Source organism: Hippopotamus amphibius, chromosome 1 (assembly GCF_030028045.1).
Source record: "Hippopotamus amphibius kiboko isolate mHipAmp2 chromosome 1, mHipAmp2.hap2, whole genome shotgun sequence".
NCBI lineage: Eukaryota > Metazoa > Chordata > Mammalia > Artiodactyla > Hippopotamidae > Hippopotamus > Hippopotamus amphibius.
In genome coordinates, this window is record NC_080186.1 from 79,237,833 (window position 1) to 79,259,861 (window position 22,029).

Below are 22,029 nucleotides of genomic sequence, written 5' to 3' on the forward strand. Positions count from 1 at the left end.
AGAATAATAATATTACTTTCAGAAAATAAATTATGCAATGTGCATATGATTTAATGCTTAAGGATTTCAGAGATTAGCTTAAGAATAAAAAGACACAGACTTGGGACTTCCTAGGTGGCACAATGGTTGGGAGTCCTCCTGCCAATGTAGAGGACACAGGTTCAGTCCCTGCTCCAGGGGATCCCATAGGCTGCAGAGCAACTAAGCCCATGTGCCACAACTATTAAGCCTGTGTGCTGCAACTACTGAAGCCTGCACGCCTAAAGCCCATGCTCCGCAACAAGAGAAGCCACCGCAATGAGGAGCCCACACTACACAATGAGGAGTGGCCCCCGCTCACAGCAATTGGAGGGAGCCCATGTGCACCACTGAAGACACAATGCAGCCAATAAATAAACAAATAAACAAATAAATATTAAATAAAAATTAAAAAAAAAAGACACAGACTTCCCTAGTGGCTCAGTGGTTGAGAATCCGTCTGCCAATGCAGGGGACGCAGGTTCAATTCCTGGTCTGAGAAGATCCCACATGCAACTAAAGCCTGTGTGCCACAACTACTGAGCCTGAGCTCTAGAGCCCACGAGCCACAACTACTGAATCCGTGTGCCACAACTACTGAAGCCTGCACACCTAGAACCCATACTCTGAAACAAGAGAAGCCACCACAATGAGAAGCCCGCACACTGCAATGAAGGATAGCCCCTGCTCGCCACAACTAGAGAAAAGCCTGGGGGCAGCAACGAAGAGCCAACGCAGTCAAAAAAAAGTAAAATTTATTAAAAAAATAAAAAGACACTTAGCTTTTTTGCTCTATAATGACAACATGCAGAATTAAAATAAAATCAGATGCTTAGAATAGAAATCTTACCTGTTCGTTTATTTCTGTCCACATAACAATACTTTAATTCATAGTCTTGTAATAAATCATGAACATCCTGAAAGAGATAAAACATGAACTCAATAATTAACACACGAATGCAAGTTAGTGGATAATCTAGCTGTATTAGCCTACTACCACTACCATCACCATCCCCTATGCAAAAAAGTCTTCCATGGATCTCCATCACTCATTTAAATTAAAGGCATTCCGGCCCACCAGATACAGCACCAACCTACCTCTGCAAATACATCTCCCAATACACCCCTGCACATGCCCATTTTCCTGCTCAGATGAACACTTATGCTCTCATGAGCATACCATGCAAGATCCTCATCCTGAATTTACGCTGATACCTTGACCTAACACAGGGCAAACATACCACTACCGCTCCCAGACTTCATCTGGAATCACATGCATCCTTTGAAATTCCAACTCAAATGTTCTTCCGTGAAGCTTTTTTCAATTCTTTTCCACAGAATGCCACCTCTCCCACCTCTATGCTAACAATGGTGATACTTTATGCTCTCTTACAAAAATATTAAACATGTCTACCTGTGTGCTATAATACATACTGAGTTTTTTTTTTCTTCAGATCTTTATTGGAGTAGAATTGCTTTACAATGTTGTGCCAGTTTCCACTGTACACCAAAGTGAATCAGCTGTATTTATACATATATCCCCACATCTCCTCCCTCTTGAGCCTCCCTCCAGCCCTTCCTACATACTGAGTTTTTAACAAGTATTACATCTGTAGATCGTAATACCAGCACGTAGAAGAAATAAATATACATTAAAACCTAATTTAGAGATCCTTGGGTATGAAAACAAGTAAGAAGCACCAAGGTATGGTATGTAGTCCAATTTACTTCCCCTTGGCTCCCCAAGATGTGTAAACTGGCTTTCTTTTTTGTTTAGCTATTACTAATCCAGTCTGAACTTTCAAATTCTGATATCATAACTTTCATCCACCTGGGAAAATACAGTATATTTCCTGTGTATTTCTCTAATCCTTTCCATTAAACTGATAATACTTGACTATAAGAACTCTATTTTAGATACCTATATTTTACCTATATTGCTTTGAGTATACTAGGCACTTACATAAACATTAAAGTGAATATAATTTATTTTGTCATTGACTTGATATTAGGCCTTGAAAATTTTACTCATAATATATAACAGATGTGGTTCTTATTTTTTAAAGGAATCACATAAGTGGACATTTGGACCCCAGATTAGACAGTGGTACAGCCAACCTGTTCTACATTACAAACGAATACACTAAACAGATATAAGTGCTAGGATGTTATGTTTGCAACCTAATTAATTCAATAATTTAATAATAATTCTTATTATTGCTATTTTTATAGTTAACATTTAGTTTTTAATAGATACCAGAACACTGAACTCACCCCTTTTATTAAAAAATCACGAAACCAGAGCAGAGCAAATTCAAGTGACGTGCCAAAGTCTTACCCTCAGTAATTTGCTGAGTGTAGATTCACCAATTGGTTTGGTTCCAGGGACCACACTCTTAACCTCTATGCTATGCTCCCTTATTCCTTCCAGGATTAACTAAAAATAGTACACTACCACAGACAGTTATAAAACCAACACCACCAGTGTCCTAATAAGTGATCATATGGAAATGGAAAATAAATAAGGGGACAGTTACAAGTTGAGAAACATTTTCTCTTTCAACCCAATGCAAGGGGGTGGGGGAGACGGATACAACAGGCAAAGTATAAAAATAGTGCTGGGTGAGAAAAAGACAATCATCTTTGATACAAGAAAGATAAGAAAGGTAAACTTGACAGTTTAGTATTCTTTATAAGTAAGTCGATATTGGAAATATTTTAAAATATATATATATATACACTTATCAATTGTGTAAAATATTGTTTGATGAATTACAAAGTAATATGATCAATATGCAGATTAATTTATATATGACTACTATGGTAATTGTTTATCTTCTAAGCTTTGATATTTTCTTGAACTTAACAGGGTATTCTCATTAAGTAAACATACCTTTCTCAAGAGCATACCATATACATTTTGCCGATCAGCTAATTTAATATTATACTTTATATACAAGGTGACATAGTTTTGTTTGAAGGGATCCAGTGTGTGCTTTTACTTGCACAAACTTTAATCTCTCATTTCACTAGTTAACAGCTGTCAAACGCCAGATAAAGAAAACATGATACTGCTCTTCACTTGATCAAGTCTCTGTAAACAATTGACATGTTATGTTACTAGTTTCGCTGGCAGAACCACCTAAGAAAGATCTTAAGTTTTCAAAGATGCACTTTGCAAGTTAGAAGCTGTATTTTTAAAATACCCGTATTTCTAATCATAGCTTTCCTATGTATCAGATGTGAAATACAGATTTTGCCAACTGGGAAACTTTACAAAGCTTCCTACAAAGAAAAAAACAATTATTTTTTCTTCATGCCCTGGTTGCTTTGACCCAGGCAAAAGTGGGTCAGCCCTCAATTTGAGCCTCAGCAAGTTGGCCAAATTAAAAACTTAAAACCTGAAAGACAGTCCTAACAACCATTCGCCAAAATTCTACTATGTTCCACACCACACAAAATTGAAAGGACTAAAATTATGTCTCCTTGTTCTAATCTAGTTTTATGACTTCTATTAACTTACAAGCCAACGTTAAGGAATGAAGTTGCACCCTTCATGAAAATATTCTGTCATCTGACTAGCAATATCAGTTACACATTTCTTACAGTAAGATAAGTTTATCAAAATTGGTAATTATTAGACAGCTTTAGTAACCTATTTCCAGACCCGATTCACCATACTCCCTGGAATTAAATGAAAAGTTTTCCACATGTGAAATGTTCTCTGGGGAGAGGTTTAATAGCTCTCAACTCAATGCAATCAGTCAAAAAAACCCCCCAAAAGTTAAACAACCATTGTTCTAGCTGGTCTGGACTTCTTCCTGAATGAAACCCAGCCTTAGCTTTAAACTTGAATCACATTGTCTTCTAAGCCCTATGTGGACTTATGTTCTAAAAAGGGCTTTCATAGATTAAAGCACTCTTCTTTTAAATTCCACTTTTTTGGAATGAAAAAAATATTTATATTCTTTTAAAATTTTAAGTGATTTGACAATACAAAAGGATTATCTTTAACATATGAGGCATAATAATGAAATAAGCACCCAGGAGCTCAACACCAAACTTAAAGACTGGAAAACTGGCAACACTGCTCCATCCAACTATGCCTTCCTTCACCAGCCCATCCCCCACAGCTAGAGTCCTCAAGTAGGTTTGTATCCCCCTTTATAAAAATAGCATTATGCTATTTTTCATCTTCTGTGCCTTGCTTTTTATACTCAATATTATGTTTCTAAACTTCACTCATGATCCACAGGGCCACTGTTCATTTATTCACTACCGTTTAATATTCTATTCTGTGATTTTAGTATGATTTACATATCTATTTTTGTGTCGATATGTCATCTATTTTTCTATCAATGCGTATGTGATTTGTTTCCAGGTTGTTGCTATTTTGCTATCTATCTATCTATCTATCTATCTATCTATCTATCTATCATCTATCTATCTATTTAAAACTACTATCACCTTCTCGTAAATTTTACATATCTCCTGGTGTTCACGTTCAAAAGCTCTTGAGAGTGAAATTCCTGGGCCATACACATACAAATGATCACCTTTTAAGAAAGTGCCAACTTCTCTACCAGAATGATTGTTACAGTTTACATTCCCATTGACAGTATATGAGAGCCCTTACAATGCTTGGTCTTACCAGATACTTAAATTTTGTCTATGTAGTGGTTATAAAATCATACCTCCTTATGCTCTTGATCTGCATTCCCTTGATTAATAAGGCAGAGCACTGCGACAGTTTTGTGTCTAAACTCGGCTACAAAATCCAGTTATTAAACACTAATCTAGGTGTTACTGTAAAGATATTTTAAAATATCTGCAATCAGTTTACTCTAAGTGGAGAAGATCACCTTGGATAATGCTTGTGGCCCCATTTAATCAGTTAAGACCTTAAGAGAAAAACTGAGTTATTCTGGAGAAGAAATCCTGCCTTAGGACTGTAGCATCAACACCTGCCTGAGTTTCTAGCCTGCTGCCATGCCTCACAGATTTTAGACTAGCTAGCCTCCACAATCAGTCAATCAATTTCTCTATGTATGTATATAATATAAACACATAGTAATATAAATATTAAAATCTGTTTCTCAGAAGAACTCTGATAGAGCTATCTTTTCATATTTCTTTACCATTTGTTTATTTCCTCTTCTGATAAACATTTACTTTATTGCCCATTTTTCTACTGTGTTTATATTTTCTTTTATTGACATGTGTACTTTTTTTTTTAATATTCTAGATACTAATCCTTTGTTGGGAAGCATATTATAAATGTATTCCCCTAGTAAGTAGTCTGTCATTTTGTTTATTTGTGGGTATTTTTGGTAAAAAGTTTTTCATTTAATGAAGCCAAATGTATCAGTTTTTTCCTTTATGATTTGTGTTTTCTGTGCCTTAAGAAATCCTTTCCTGCCCAAGGTATAAAGATATTTTGTCTTCCAAAAGTTCTTAAATTTTTTCTTTCACACGTCAGTTTTTAGTCAGCTGGAATTAGCCATATTATTCTAGCCATAATTTCCAGTACAATCTTGAATAGAAGTGATTCTGGTATTGCTCCTAATCTCAAGGGGAAATTTTTCAATATTTCACCATTGAATATGATTGCCTTTCGTTTTTCTAGATGATCTTTAAGTCTGAGGAACTTCTATTCCTGTCTGCTATGAGTTTTTATTATGAATGGATGTTAAACGTTATCAATGCTTTTTCTGCATCTCCTGTGATGACTTTAGTCTCATCTTCATGTCAGTGATCTCCAAATTTTTCTCTTCACCTTAATTTTCTCTCCTAGACTCCACATCTATATAAGCTATGCTTGCTGAGAACTGCCTTTGAATGTTACACACCAGATAATGCTGGTTTTGGCCCAACACAAGGCCCATCATATAACACATTTTGTGGTACTGGCTGAGTAAATGTGGTGTCAATTTTAACTTGGCTAAATGTTTAACAGCTTTCAATGCAGCTGTTTTGCTGGAAAGTTCATTTGAATACCAACTTTTTGCCAGTGGAACATTTTGACTTGGTCTTAAAAAAAAAAAAAAAAAACTAGTAAACTCAGCTTTTTTATTAGCAGTATAATAACAATTCATTGAATGTTTACTTTATCCCAGGCCCTTTAGTGAAATAATCTTGTTTAACCCTAACAAATCCACGATCTAGATTTTAAAGTTGGACGTTATCATTGATTTTAAAGCCAAGGATATTGAGGCCTAGAGAAGAGACTAGTGTAGACAGTATGTAATGAATCTGGGATTCAAACCCAGGTTGACAGACTTTAGAGGAAACAAAATGAACTACTATACTATATCTTAAGTATCACCAATACAAAAATAAAATCTATGAACTATTCATTTCCATCACATTCCTAATGCTTACTGCATCACTGACCTCCTAACCTTAGGACATTGATCAGGATAAGAACAAATTTGGGAGATGAAAACAAAAACAACAACATAACTTTACTGTTTGACAGCTAGAAATCTGAATGCATCACTCCCTTATTTAAAGATTTCAATGGATCCTCATTTCCCTTAAAATAAAATCCAAACTCCCTTAAATGGCTTACAATCATCTGGTCCTGCTTAATGTGCTAGCTTATATTGAATTACTACCCCTCTCAAACTCTACGCGTCAGCCCCAATGCACTGATTCTTGGCCGTGCTTTTTCTTTCCTTTAGGACCTGGTATATTCTGTTATTACCGCTATGAATATTCCTCATCCCTCTGTTTCTCTCCCTTCCTCTAATTTCTCTCTCCCTGGGTTTCAGCTTAAATGAGTTTCTCTAAGAAGCCTTTCTGAATTTCTCAAATGTGGAGTAGATATCTTTCTTTTGTGCTCCCACAGCATTTTTTTACTTTTTCCATCACAACACTTACAGCACCCATCATCCACATTTTCACTGCTTATATACCTGTATCTTCATTAGACTGTAGGCTTCGTAATAGCAAATACCATGTGTCTGCCTTGTTCGTAAAAAGGTCTCCAACATCTAGCAGAAAGCAGACTTTGAACATTTGTTAAATGCATGAGGGGCTTCCCTGGTGGCACAGTGGTCGGGAATCTGCCTGCCAATGCAGGGGACACGGGTTCGATCCCTGGTCAGGAAAGATCCCACGTTCTGCGGAGCGGCTGGGCCCGTGTGCCACAACTACTGAGCATGAACACTAGAGCCCACAAGCCGCAGCTGTTGAGCCCACGTGCCATAACTACTAAAGCCCGCACACCTAGAGCCTGTGCTCTGCAACAGGAGAAGCCACCACAACGAGAAGCCCATGCACTGTAACTGAAAAGTGGCCCCTGCTCCCAGCAACTAGAGAAAGCCTGTGTGCAGCAACAAAGACCCAACACAGCCAATAAATTAATCAATTAATTTAAAAAACCCACAAGTGATTCGACAGCTATTAAAAAATGCATGAATATTTGTTTCTACATGTTACCTTTATCAACTCTAACACAGCATTCTTTTCTGAGATTATTTTACAATCTGAACATAAACCAATACACTTAAAGTGCTCAAAAATAAAAAAAAAAATTATTCTCTTTACATTAACCTAATACATAACTCACTTTTTCTTTAAAAGAAAATATTTACATACCTGAAATTAATGAATACTATATATCTAGCAATAAGAGGTTATCCTTGAGCAGTTCTTACTCACAGATATCCCCAGGAGACAGATTTAGATAACCATCTCTCCCAAAGAATAACTGTACAGAAATCACAACCTCCTCTTTTCTGACACAAATGTTTTTTTCTTTCAAATATCACCTGGATGTACCACTATATTCATTTTCCATTGCTGTGCAAAAATTATCACAAATTAAATTGCTTAAAATAACCCCCAGGGCTTCCCTGGTGGCCCAGTGGTTAAGAATCCGCCTGCCAATTCTGGGGATGTGGGTTCTATCCCTGGTCCGGGAAGATCCCACATGCCACAGAGCAACTAAGCCCCCCAGCCACAACTACTGAGCCTGCGTGCCATAACCACTGAAGCCTGCATGTCTAGAGCCCATGCTCCACAACAGGAGAAGCCACCACCATGAGAAGTTTGTTCACCGAAATGAAGAGTAGCCCCCACTCTCTGCAACTAGAGAAAGCCCACACGCAGCAACAAAGACCCAACGCAGCCAATAAAAATAAATAAATAAATATTTTTTAAAAATAACCCCCCAGGGGCTTCCCTGGTGGCGCAGTGGTTAAGAATCTGCCTGCCAATGCAGGGGACACGGGCTCGAGCCCTGGTCCGGGAAGATCCCACATGCCACAAAGCTACTAAGCCTGTGTGCCACAACTGCTGAACCTGCGCTCCAGAGCCCACCAGCCACAACTACTGAAGCCCACGTGCCTAGAGCCTGTGCTCTGCAACAAGAGAAGCCACTGCAATGAGAACCCCACACACTGTATCGAAGAGTAGCCCCCGCTCTCCACAACTAGAGAAAGCCCGCGCTCAGCAACGAAGACCTAATGCAGCCAATAAGTTAATTAATTAAAAAAATTAATAATAACCCCCATTTATTATCTCTCAGTTCTATAGGTCAAAAGTTCTGGCAGGCTCAAATGAATTCTCTGCTTAGGGTCTCTCAAGGCCAAACTCAATAGCAGGCTGGGCTATTATCTGCAGACTCTAAGGAAGAATGCACTTCCACTCACTAAGGCAGTTAGCAGAATTCAGTTTCTTGCAGTTGTAGAACTGAAGTCCCCATTTTCTCGCTGGCTGTCAGCTGGGGACCACACTCAGCATCTAGAGACTGCTCTCAAATCCTTGTATGTGGCCCCCTCTATCTTCAGACGCAGCAACAGAGCATCGAAACCTTCTTGTGCTTCAGATCATCTGACTTCTCCCTCTGCTACTAGCTGGAGAAAATTCTCCGCTTTTAAAGGGCTAGTATGGTTAGATACGGCTCACCTGGATAATCTTCCTTTTGTAACCTTAAGTCAACTGAGTAATAACCTTAATTAGATCTGCAAAAATACTATAAAGTAACTGGCCTGTAATCTTCAAACGGGTCAAGGTTGTAAAAGACAAGTTATTCCAGACTGAAGACTAAAAAGACACAACCAAGTGCGATATGTGATTCTGAACTGGATCCTTCCACTATAAAAGATATTAATGGGAAAACTGGCAAAACTTAGGCGCGATCTGAAGATTAGATGGCAGTATTTGGAGTTTGATGGTAGTGATGTGTTTATGTTGGAGAAAGTCCGTAGCTGTATAAAATACACAATAAAGTACTTGGCTGATAGAGAGTAAGTCAGTACTCACTTGAACAGTTCAGGAAAAAAAAGTTCTTTGTCCTGTACTTACGACCTTTCTGTAAGTTTGTGATTACTTCAAAATTTTAAACTTCGCAGATTCACATATTCTTGTTTATTGCCATTACTTCTACTCTAGATCAGGACGCAAAAGGCTAACAAGATATAAAGTCAGAGAGATGGACACTAATCTGAAATCAAAAGCAAGCAGCTGAGGTTAACAGAAGATCCAAAGTTCAGGAAATAACCAAGCTGGGAACTAGAAGCAGATAAGCTCTGTAGTGGTTAAGGAAAGATATAAACGCTTCCTAGCTGGGGCAAAGGGGGTAGGATGGGGTGGGGTGGGGCTGGGTGAAAGGGGATGGCAGGAAAAGAGGCAAAGAATATGCGCGCAAATACAGGCTCAAACAAATGCAATGAATTCTAATGCTATTTTGGCATGCAGGTGCTAACAAAAGTTTACCAGAAAGCTTCAGACTCACGAAGAAGATGTACAGGCATAAGGATGAAGGAAAGCTAAAGATAAAGATAGTAAATAAACACAAAATTAAGCATCAAATGCCTAGAAAACAAGTTCAGGAACTCACAATCAGTTAGAGACTCAGAAATCTAACAAAAAAAGAAACTTTTCATAGCAATAAATACTTATTGTGAATAGTCGATGTGCTTTAAAGAGACATTCTTTATATAAACCTTGTATCAACACACGTTAAGTGGCAAATATTACACTGTAATATCCTGGGCTCTAAGAAAAAAAATTCTGAACACCCACTCTGTGTCAGGCACAATATGTAAAGTGTTAGTAATACTGGGTGACCAGAGAACAATCAGCTTGTACATCAAACATAAAGTGACACAGGTGACTTTCTTAGAAAGAAAATGGAGAAGCCTGATTTATTTTCTTGCTCAGATAGAAGATCATCCCACCTATGCCCACAGAAGCTACTGCTGAAAACTCTTCTCAAGCAGCAGCTTTAGACCTGTTCAAGTGGGCCATACTCAGCTGAAGTCCCAAACACATGATCAAAATTACACTGGCGTGAAAAGATGCTCCTCAATCTAGGTCTAAAATCTCCCAGAGTGAGATCAGGGGTAAATTACAAGAGATCCACAAACCCTCGAAATTGCATGCAAATTTTTGTGTGCCTATGAACATTATAGAACTTTTCTAGAGACAGGGTTTATAGCTTTCAACTTACAAGCCATAAACAGTTGACTGATAGAATAATTATATGTGAATGGAGGTCACTGTCAAAAAGCTAACACAGTCCCACAATGCAAAATTTGTTCATCTTACAAACTAATCCTGGAAGCTTGCCATGTGTCAGGCACATTAACAGAAGCAGAGCATTTTAGAACAAATAGGTGGGTAGTCTCCTTCTGTTTTAAATTTCCCTTGGAACAACGTGTCAGGTTAACCATTGGTGACACAAAGGTAAATATTACATAATCCCTGTCCTTTGAAACACTTACAATGTACAGTGTATACAGGGGAATTACAATCATAATACAATGTGGGATAAGAATATGAACTTTGGAATCAAAAAGACATTAGCTTTTCTCCACTCTACCACTAATAAGCTGAATGTCTTTGGGCAAATTGCTTGACATTTATTTTGCATTTCTGTTTCCCTATCAATAAAATGAGAATAAAAAAGTCTGATATTACAGCCTTGAAAAAACTGATTAAATATAATGTAAATGAAGCACAGTGTCCGGCAACAGCAGGCACCCAACACACAAAGTTATTATTGCTATTATAGAAATCCAGAGAGAAGAGAATTTACTCCAGCTGAGTGATTACAAGGAGATCTCAACTAGACGACCATACTCAATTCTTGGGTGCCAAGAGATGCAATGACAAAATGATGGTGGGGTGCGTTCAGAGAAAAATAAACAAGATGGTGAGGAAACTCAGACTCGTGTCCTAAATCTAGTGGTTTGAAGGAAGTGAAGTTATAAGTTAAAAAAGAGAATACTACAATTTCTCTATACTACTAGAGGGAAGAAGCTGGATCAAGAGATTAAAATTTCATGAAAATAAATTTTATATATTAAAGCTGTCTGAGGATGGAGTAGGATACCTTACAAAGCAGTGATTTCCTTGAAACTAAAGGTGTTAAACATGTGCTAGAATCCATGTGTTTAGGTCTCTGTAAATAGTATTCATGTATTAAACAAAAGGGTTGGATAAAATGTCTTCTACCATCCTTTCCAATACTAAGATTTCATGTTTTTTTAATTAAAATTCTGTATTATTTAGGATACTACCGGTTGGTAATAACATAAGACCCAACTTGAAATAAATGAAAAATAAAGTCAGGGTCCTGCATAACTAAGAAATCCAAAGGCAGGTCAAACTTCAGATACAGTTTGATCAGGGCTCCAGCTCAGCCTCTCTACCTTTTTTCTTTTTCTCTTTCTTTCCTTTCATGTCAATCCTCATTTGGATGTCTGCTCTGTCCTCAGAATGTCAGCTACAATCAGAGCAATGTGTCTCTGCCTTCATATCCTGTGGGAAGAAAGAATTACTTACCTTAACAAAGTCCTAAGCTTCTTTATTATACTAGGCTGAAATAACCACGATGACCAAGGGACTACCATGTGCTGACTGGCTTAGGTCCAGGTTACTGCCCATTCTTTAACCAATTTCAATGGCAAAAGGGAAGAATTCTGTTTGTTGGTTTATGTCACTTCTATAGATGAGGAGAGAGCATACCCAGACAAATCATGTAGTTACTAAATAATGGAGAGGTAGGTCCTCAAAGGAAAATTTGGGTGCTATTATCAAAGACAAGAGGAAGAACGGAGACTGAGGAGGCAACAGCATCAGGGTCTCAGCAAGAAACAGATGGCACTCTCAAAACCTTAGTAACTGGAGAGAATTTTTTAAAGAGACTACCTACAAAAGTTTACAGAAAGCCCATGGTTAGCAACAGTGAGTCCCCTACAACCCCTAGGCCTAGTAAGGCAAGAGGAAGGATTACAACAACACTGAGAGCTTTGCTGCATGGAGGGATCCATTGGAAAGAAACTATGACCTTTGAAAGGGGAAACAGCCAAGCCACAGTAACCTGGTAGAGGGAGCTGGGTGAATAAATGCCCCAATCTCTCTCTCCCCTGCCCTTTGATCTCCCACCAGTGGCTCTGGCCAAATGCAATCAGAAACCAGAGAATAAGAGAGCCCTGTTCACAGAACAGTCAGCCTCCGAGGACACAAAGCAGGCGAGAAGGGTGGAGAAAGGTCTGGAGGAACAAATGGAAGATATTCAGTACAGCAACCAAAGATGATCCTCTGCAGATAATCATGAGCCAAAACAGATAATACAGACAAGTGTCCTAGGTGGTCTGATGTTCCCACTTCTCACTCAATACCCCAGGGCACACTATCCCCTCAGAGTAAGGTAACTGCCTCTTAGGCAAAGTAAAAACAGAGCCAGGGTTTCTAATAGGCAGTTATAGATCTTTAAATTTATAGATGATTTTGTTTTCTTTATTTTTTGTTATTAATTATTTTTTAATTTTTTTTCAGATCTTTATTGAAGTATTTTATTTGTTTTAACATTCTTTCATTCGCCTCTTTCAGCTGGGCTCAGCAGAGCTAAGCATAAAGCTTTCTACCCACAGATGAGAGATGAGCTGTGGAGACTCGTAAGGGCCACTGGCTGTAATGTAGGGAAGATAAGTGCAAACAGAAGAATCAAGCGACAAAACTCAGGGGGTTAGTAATGGGACCCTTTCTGCAGCAACACCCTTTTGATCTGAGTTGATCTCATTTAATGCTTCCCTGATCTTCTGAATCTTGTTTATTTAAAGAGCAATTCCCTTCAATACAGCTCCTTGAGCATCCGCCATAAGACACAGGTGCACCCAGCAATGACTTGAAGCTGGAAGTCTCTGCTCCTACACAAAGCTAATCAGATGTTATTGTACTATTTAGAGTAACTGTGCCCTTTAGGAGCATCATAGCTTAAATAAATGTTAAAATACTAACTGGCAAAACTAAATACCATCTCCCATATTCTCTTCATGGAAAAACACGTTGCAAGTCCAAAAGCAGTTTATAAGCATAACCCATTCATTCATTAAGAAATGGGCTATAAATCACCTGAGACATCTTTGGACTGCTTGTTAACACTCAGCATTGTGATGCTAACCACAAAGTACTCCTCTTCTCAAATGTGTTTTCAGAGCAAGAACAAGCATTCTGAAACACTCTTTAAGAATTTCTGCCAAGACTAGAAATTCACTGAGCCAGTGGTGTCCCAGAAATGTAGAAATATATTCCTTTAGCAGCTTTCAGTGTCCTTGTTACACTGGGAATCGGATAACAAGATACCCAGAAAAGACGTGGAACCCATAAGTCAATTCTGATCAACCACTCTAAAAAAGAAAACATAATACATAACTTTTAAGTAGTAGAAACTACTACACTAAGAAAAGTAACTTTTGGAAGTAAGCAAAATGACATTCTCAAGAAAAATAATGATTTCATAATGCGAAATCATCCCCATACTGTCAGGAAAAACCGGTGCATAATAGCCCCAGTTTGAAAAGAGGCAATAATTACTGAATATATTGTTAGAGAAAACAAATAATGTATATTTTTAAATCCCACAGTTAAAGAACACAAAGCACGTGAGAGAATTCTACTGGTTTTTGACTAACATGAAGGAAAAATGGCAATAAATAGCTTTTAAAGAGAAAATCAACCAGAGTTTCCTATATTTGGTGGTTTGTTATTCTAAAAAGTGCTGTGCTTTCAAACGGGTCTCTATGAATTAACCATCAAGCTTCTCAGCTAACTACCATAACAGAGTACTTTAAAATGACACTTAATAATACCCAAAGTGAGACAATAGAATGTTTTTTCTGTTCACCAATCCTGGCTGTTAGCTCTAAGCACTTCACATTTTCTTCTAATTACACAATAAAATCTCTTTCAGATTTTAAAATAAACACAACAAAAATAAAATACAGGTAACATACATACTATATGTAAGAAAAAAAACTGACTGAACTCAAACAATATAGCAAATAAATACCACTGTTTCTCCATTTTGAAACTCCAGCAACAGAATCAGGTTAACCATAAAATATAAACAATTTATAGAAATACAATTAAAAACCACATATTAGGACATTACCTTAACTAATCAAAATTCTAAAGTCATAATTGCAAAAGAGTATTCACACACATAGACACACACATATACTCAATGGAGTGTTCACAGCATCGTTAGTACTCACTATAAATGATTATAATAATTATAAATATTATTCATAAATTAATCACTATAATTATATTCCAAAACACTAACATTCAAAGACGTAACTAAAAATACCAAATTACAGTGGCACAAAGTACTCAGGGGTCGAGGTAGCTTTAAAAAATTAGAGTAGAATCCAATGTAGGACCAATAAAAAATGAGATTAGAAATGTAGGCAGGGGTCAAGTCACAAAAGCCTAGAGTCTTAGATTTCTATCCTAGTATGTCATGCTTCTCAAGTGAGGTCTGAGTACTCCATGGTAATACAGGAGTATGCAAAATCATAGGATAAATATGGTGCATCTTCCATAAGTGTCAGATTTATGAAAAAATTTTGGAGGGAAGTTAAATGAGTTTGTCGTTTTTATATTAAATCCAATTTTACTAGAACATAAAATTAATGTGAATTTTTCAGAGAGAACATGAAACGTCAAATCAATTTCACTCTTGCAGTAGGCTAATTCAGCTTCACTATTCCTTACAATTTGAGGAAAAGACACAAATGAGGGCGAATTTGAGGGAAAGTTTGAGAAGCAGTGCTGGGAATGTGGAGCCAAAGATTGTTGTTGTTCTTGTGTCTTGTTTTGAATAGGAGAGTGATATGATCAGATTTGTGCTTTGGGAAGCTCTCTCAGAGAAGCAGTAAGCAGGATGAGTTAAAACAGAAGAGACAGCACAATAATGAGGGTAGGTGACAAACAGAAAAGTTATAATTGTGCAAGAGATGAAAAGGATAGGAACCAGAGTTGAAGCTATGAGAACACAGAGGGCTGGGAGGATTCCGGAAAGCAAATGACGATCACCAGACAGTGCCTGACTGACGGCACAGTAACTGTTCTTTTGAGAACTTATTAGTATAAAGGAGTTCATTTTTTTAGAGCTAGTATTTCTACTACTGTAAAGTATTTGATATTTGTACCTTTAAAAGCTCCCACTTAAAAACAGTACCTTCAGTGTGCCTTCTAATCATAGGAAGTATAAAGTTGTGGGATGCTACTGTAGATCTGTTATACCAAAAATTAAACAAAATATGAGTAAGACTTATGAAAACTATGTTTAATAAAGAAAATACCCACATTTTCAAAATGTTAAGAAAAAAATTATCGGGCTCCTACTTATCAATCACCAACATAGCTTTTCTAGAAACAACTATACAGTTTGAGAACGAGAGTTAGGAATGGTTTCATCCTTAATGTGATATCCCAGAAGAAATGAATGAATAAACACAGACTCCTCAAGAAAAGCACAAGAATTTGGGTGTTTAAAATATCTGATTGCTTAGAAACTGAACAAAAAGTAGTAACTATTTTTTTTTTACCATGTTAGTCATTTCATAAGGAGTGAACAGGAGTTTATCCAGGTGATACTGGCTAAAAGATACAAAATAAAATTAAACTTAATCCTTCACTAGTAAGTTGACAGTAAAATGCAGCCATTAGGTAAAAACAGAATTAAAATTGTTATGGGAAACAAAAGATAAAACAAACAAAATCCTTTGAGAACATATGCATGAAAATATTACAACTTGAGACGTAGATCAAGTAAATGTTAATTTTATTGGACTAATAAAAACAGCAATTCTTAGTTTAAATAATCTAAAGAAAAAAGTGCCTTCTAATTGCTTTTAGAAATTAGCATACTTTGGTCTATTTCACTTCTCTGTGTAGCACAGACCACTGATAGTTATGCATGTGATCAGAAAACTTAGGAAAGGTACAAATACTGAAGACAGTGGAAAAAACAAACAACAAAAAAACACCACTACTCAAACAAATGTTATCTGTGATCAAACACTGCTCTGTTTAAATTTTAAAACTACACTATCAGAAATATTTAAAATAATATTTTATTATGGAAATCATGGTAGAAAAAAATAGAGGCTAGGACAAGCCTGGAAACTAGTCTCTAGGTCCTAATAACTTTTTTTTTTTTTGCTTATAGATGAAACTCTTCAGCTCTCAAAAACCATGGCATAAAAATTTAACTTAATGTAAAAATTTAAGATACTTTACTTAGCAGTAAAAGACTCGCCTAGACATACAGATCTTATACTAATTTTTTTGATAGTTTATGCTTGCTACCTTACAGAAAAATCCTAAAATTGAGGTTAAACAAAAACCCATAACAGAGAAAGAATATCTCAAAAATACAAATCAGTGTAATTCTCATAAATACCTCTCTCCACTAACAATAGGTAATTAAGTGTTCCTTTTATTAGGCTCTTTGATATATTTTTCCAAGTCTCTTGAGGAGGGAGATGAGAAAGACACCAAATGCCAAGGAAGAATAAACAGAATTGTCTAAAATTTTTGGTCCAAGGATTTTTAGAATGCAAAGAAATGTGATAACAAAAATAGCTGACATTCTACAAAGGAAATCAAGACACTTCTTCATCTCTCTTTTTGATTACCTACACACAGAGATGCTATTTCTTCAATTTTTTTTTAATGCCATCCGTCTCTTCCAAGCCTCCCTCTTTCTGATCTCACTTGCTGTCCTATATTTGTGTGGGCACAGGAAAGTTGCTTCTATGAAATCAGTCCATTGCAGGTGTCCTTATAACATTACAAAACATTACCTGCCTGAGGGGAAGTGGATAGCCATGGAAAGAGCTGAAAAAGGAATGAGATGTACAAATACTGGGATTTTTTTACATTGCTTTTTGAAACAAAATGACCCTGCATGTATATGGGTTATAAGGTTACATGCTCACATTGTGAGTGGCCATGTAAGGTGTAATTATATAATAATAAGGCACTGGTCTCATTATTTAACTCATCTAATGGAAGAACCGCTGCAATTATAAATAGGCAGACCCCCTGCAATTCCATGCATCCCAATACAGGAGGAACTACACGAAATCTACAACCACCAGGACAGACCACCCTCTCATCCCCACAAAATATAGAAATTCCAGTTAAATGTGACATATACGTGAACATCTAGACAGTTGAGAAACCCTGAAGAGTCAAATAAGTTTGCTTATTATTTTTTTTGTAAAACAAACAAAAAAGAACACATACGGACAGGAAAAGAAAGATAATATCCCACGTTACCAACGGTTATCTTTAAGTATCAAAAATACAGGTGATTTCTATTCCCCCTTTGCGCGTCTTTGTATTTTCTAGCTTTCCTACAATGAGCAGGTAACTTTGGCAATCGGGGGGGAAAAAACAGTCAAATCAACGCACAGCTTAAAGCAACAGTTAATCTGGATCAAAGACACAGAGTAGCCTATCTTTAAGCCTTCTCGGAGTCACTGAGTAACAAATCCTCCAGTACTTGGCAGGGAGAAGACGGATGCAAGGCTCCCCAAAGCGCAGCGATAACCTCTCTATTCCAGGGTCTTCGCAAACTGAGGGGACGGAGTTGTTTCATACAAACTTGGTCAAGTGCTCCTGCAACAGCAAAACTCACGCCCAGCTCTCCCGTGACCCCGCCCCCCATGGCACACCCAAGTCCCGAGGACCCCGGCGGGACCCTGCGCCAGTCTCAAGGTGCTCCCGAAGACTTGCCCCCGCCAAGCTGTGCTCCGCAGCTCACCTCCACTCTCCTTCACTTGCTTCCCCGACTACTGCCCCGACCCCTTCTCTCAATACACGACCCTGGGCCACCAGGGGAAGGAAGGAACCAGCCGGACTTGGAGACAGCGCCCCTGATTCCCGTGACCTTGGCCAAGCCCGGTCGCCTCTCCAAGACTCCGTTTCCTAATGTGCGTCTTTTGCGGGGTGACCGCGGGCTCAGAAACTCGGGGGGGCCGGGGGGGGGGCTCTGGAAACGCCACGGACCGTTCTCCTAACTCTGCACGACACCCTCTTCCCCCGGACTGCTCCCAGGCGCCGGGCACCAGCCTGGACACCTGGGGGGGCAGCGTCTCTCTAAAGCTCCTGCCCGGTAGCCCCCAGGACGCGTCGCCTGGCAGCCCGTCCCCTTACCTGGCAGTTGCAGTCCTGGGGCAGGTTTTTCACCAAGATTTTCCTGCGGTTGCTCAGCTCCCGGCGCATCCGCTGCAGCCGCGCGGCGACCTCCTCCGGGTGCAGCGCGGCTGGTGCAGGGCCCCGGGCGGCGTCGCGCGCCTCGGCGGAGGGTCCCGGCCCGCGCGGCCCCGGCCCCGGCCCGGGCCCCGCCAAGCCGCCCAGGCCCGCGCCCCCCTCGCCGCCGCCGTCTCCCGCCGCCGCCGCCATCTTTCCGGGCGCCCCGCGGCTGCGGGCTCCTCGGAGGCTCGAGGGGAAGGGAGAGAGCGAGCGGGAGGAGGCCCGGGCGGGGGCGAGGCGGGCCGAGGCCGCGGAGCGCGCCCAGCGCGGGGAGGGAGGGAGCGGGCGGAGGGAGGCGGCGCCGCAGCCAGCAGCCGGCGGGCGGGAAGAGGAAACCTGAGCGCCGAGGAGGAGCCCACAACCACCTCGCGGGAACCTCCCCCTCGGGCCCCCGGCCTCGGCGCACCGGCGCGCCCGCCCCTCCCGCCCGCCTGCGGGGGCCCCGGCGCCTCCACCCGGACACCTGTGCAGGCGCGGGCGGGCTCCCCTCCCTGCGGGGCTCTCGTGAGCGCCCAGGTGTGGGCTCTGGGGCTGCGGCCCTTTGGCACCCGCGCCCCCGGGGGCGCTTGGACCCCCGGCGTCGGGCCCCGCGCGGCCTCCCCACGTGACGCCGCAGCTGTCCCGGAGCTCGCCTCGAAACTCCCGCGCCGGGGCGGCTCCGGGACTGCAGACGCGAATTCAGCCTCCCCACACCCGGGGAGGCCCCTGCCCGCTCCGCACGGTGACCCTTCTGCTGTGCTCAAGATGTGCAGGTCTGGCAAAGAAGTTTGAGTTTGCCATGAAAAATATAATTTGAGGTTTTCTAGGGAGTACAAAGAGATATTCTGGAGACAATTTTTATATATTTGGAAAAACCTGATCGCAAAGTATTTTCCTAGCTGTGTCTACGAGACAGCCTGTGCCCTCGACCCGTCCCTCCGTTTCTTTTGTGCGTTTCCTAAAATGTAACACCCCGATGGTTGCATATGCAACATATAGAGGGGTGCTGAAACAAAGACTGAAATGGAAGAAGAGCTGTGGCAGAGAGCTGGAGAAAACGTTACTTGGCACATTATTTTAACTGAACCTTCAAGAGTTACATTGTACAACTAAGTCAAAGAGATGTTATCAGATCAAACGGTTGGGCAGCCTTTGATGGCACCAGCCCAAATGACTATGAGCAAAGAGAAACATGCATAGTAAGTGTGTAGCGTGCAAATACACTCAAAAAAAAAAAAAAAAAAAGGAAGCATGTTTAACATTAATGTTATTCCGTTGGGGGGGGGGATATTTTCAGTAAATGTCACCAAAAAGTAAAAACAAAAAAAAATTTTTTAGAGAACATACTATGTATTCAGTATTTATCTTGTGCCCCCACGTACTTCTAAGTACTTTACAAATGTTTCATTTACTCTTCACAATAAATCGATTAGGTAGGTTTTATTTTCCTCACTCTATGGGTGAAGAAATAGGTTGCTTAATTCTAAAGCCCAACGCTCTTCATAACGTAAAAAGACTCATCTGTCATCTCTCCATCAGAAAATAATGACTGCTAATATTCCTGCATTTATTCTCTGCCAACAGATTCTTGCATGATTAAAATAATTCTGCACTACACCCATGTTCATAGCAGCACTATTGCCAATAGCCAAAGGGTAGAAACCACCTAAAAGGTTCGTCTACCAATGAATAGATAAACTAGATAAACTACAGTACATGCATACAATGGAATATTAATCAGCTATACAAAAAAAAAAAAAATCAAGTATTGCTATAAGGTGGATAAACCTCCAAAACATTATGCTAAGTGAAAGAAACCAGACACAAAAGGTCACAGGTTATATGATCCAATTTACATGATATGTTCAGAATAAGTAAATCCACAGATACAGAACATAGGCTGGTAGTTACCAGAGGTTGGGGACAGGGGAGTGCGAAGCAACAGCTTAGTGGATACAGGTTTGCTTTGGGGTGATGAAATGTTTAGAATTGGACAGAGGTGGCAGTTGCCCAATACTGTGAAGGTACTAAGTAGACACTGAATAGTTCACTGTAAAATGGTTAATTATGTCATATGAGTTCATCTCATTAAAAAAATGTAAATTATATTCTACAGTTTACAGCTTTATTACCTGCTTTTTAGTGTATTTTCAGAGCCTTTCTATGCCAAGATAATTGAACATCATTATGTTTCATGGCTGCATATTAGTCTATTGTGATAATTATAATTTACATCACTAATTGCCTAGTATTAGACATCTTTAATTACTGTACACCACACTAAGAATAATATCCTTGTGCCCACATTTGCAGATTAGTAATTTTTCTAAAAAATTTATTTTTGGCTGCATTGGGTCTTCATTGCTGCAAGCGAGCTTTCTCTAGTTGCAGAGAGCAGGGGCTACTCTTCGTTGCGGTGCTCGGGCTTCTCAGTGCAGTGGCTTCTCTTGTTGCAGAGCATGGGCTCTAGACGCATGGGCTTTAGTAGTTGCAGCATGTGGGCTCAGTGGTTGTGGCTCATGGGCTCTGGAGCACAGGCTCAGTAGTTGTGGCACATGGGCTTAGTTGCTCCATGGCATGTGGGATCTTCCTGGCTCAGGGATCGAACCCATGTCCCCTGCACTGGCAGGCAGATTCTTAACCACTGCACCACCAGGGAAGTCCTGCAGATTTGTAATTTATCCATAGAATAATGAACTAGATGCAGAATGTCTTCATCAAAAAAAAAAGTATATATGAAGATTTTTGATATGTATTTCCAAACTACCTTCCTCAGTTTTTCCCATCACAAACATTGTATGAGAGTGCTCGTTTCCTTACTTGCTTCTGTGGTCATTTGATACCAAAATAATATCTTGTTTTGGTTTTAAACTTTATTCTTTGTGGGATCTTAGTTCCCCGACCAGGGATCATTGAACCCAGGACCTCATCAGAGTCCTAACCACTGGATCACCAGGAAATTCCTAAATTTTATTCCTTTGATTAAAAGCTACGTGTTGTAAGCTCCAATCAAGAGCTGTTCTGTAGAGCTGAGGGAGTTTGAGAAGTATATTCTTTAAAGTGGGCAAGAAGCATGAATAGGCTTAGCATACGCTCTGACCTTGAGTCAGTCATTAAGTTTGAGAACATATATTTATCTAAATGAGTACCGGTTTCTTGACAAACATTTTAAAATGCCTCTTCTGTGCTAGACAATCTAAATAAAGGCACTAAGAATACAGAAATAATAAAATAAAGTTTCTATACGTTAGGGGCCAGTCTTGTTGGGAAAAAAATTATACAAGAATTATAATTAAATATGATAAATACGCAAACAGAAGCATCAGGAGCAGCCCTGGAAAACAGTGATCTGGGCATCATTTTAGTGATTTTGCTTTTGCTGAAAATACCTTTCAAATTGCTTATTTGGTGTTGACTTCAGAATTTATGACAAATTCTTCCGCATAGTTTCTGTGGTAGTGAGTGTTC

General features: G+C 39.5%; 1 protein-coding gene across 2 annotated transcripts in view; it reads right to left on the reverse strand.

Moving 5' to 3' along the window:
• RAVER2 (ribonucleoprotein, PTB binding 2) overlaps window positions 1–18,732 on the reverse strand; it is a 117,821-nt gene extending 99,089 nt beyond the window's left edge. For both annotated transcript variants that reach the window (XM_057717391.1, XM_057717384.1), the window contains exons 1-2: window positions 18,484–18,732; window positions 869–935 (exon numbers count right to left, since the gene is read on the reverse strand). In XM_057717391.1, coding sequence (XP_057573374.1) covers window positions 869–935; window positions 18,484–18,732 — 316 coding nt within the window. The remainder of the gene's footprint in view (window positions 1–868; window positions 936–18,483) is intronic.
• Between the last annotated feature and the right edge of the window lie 3,297 nt (window positions 18,733–22,029).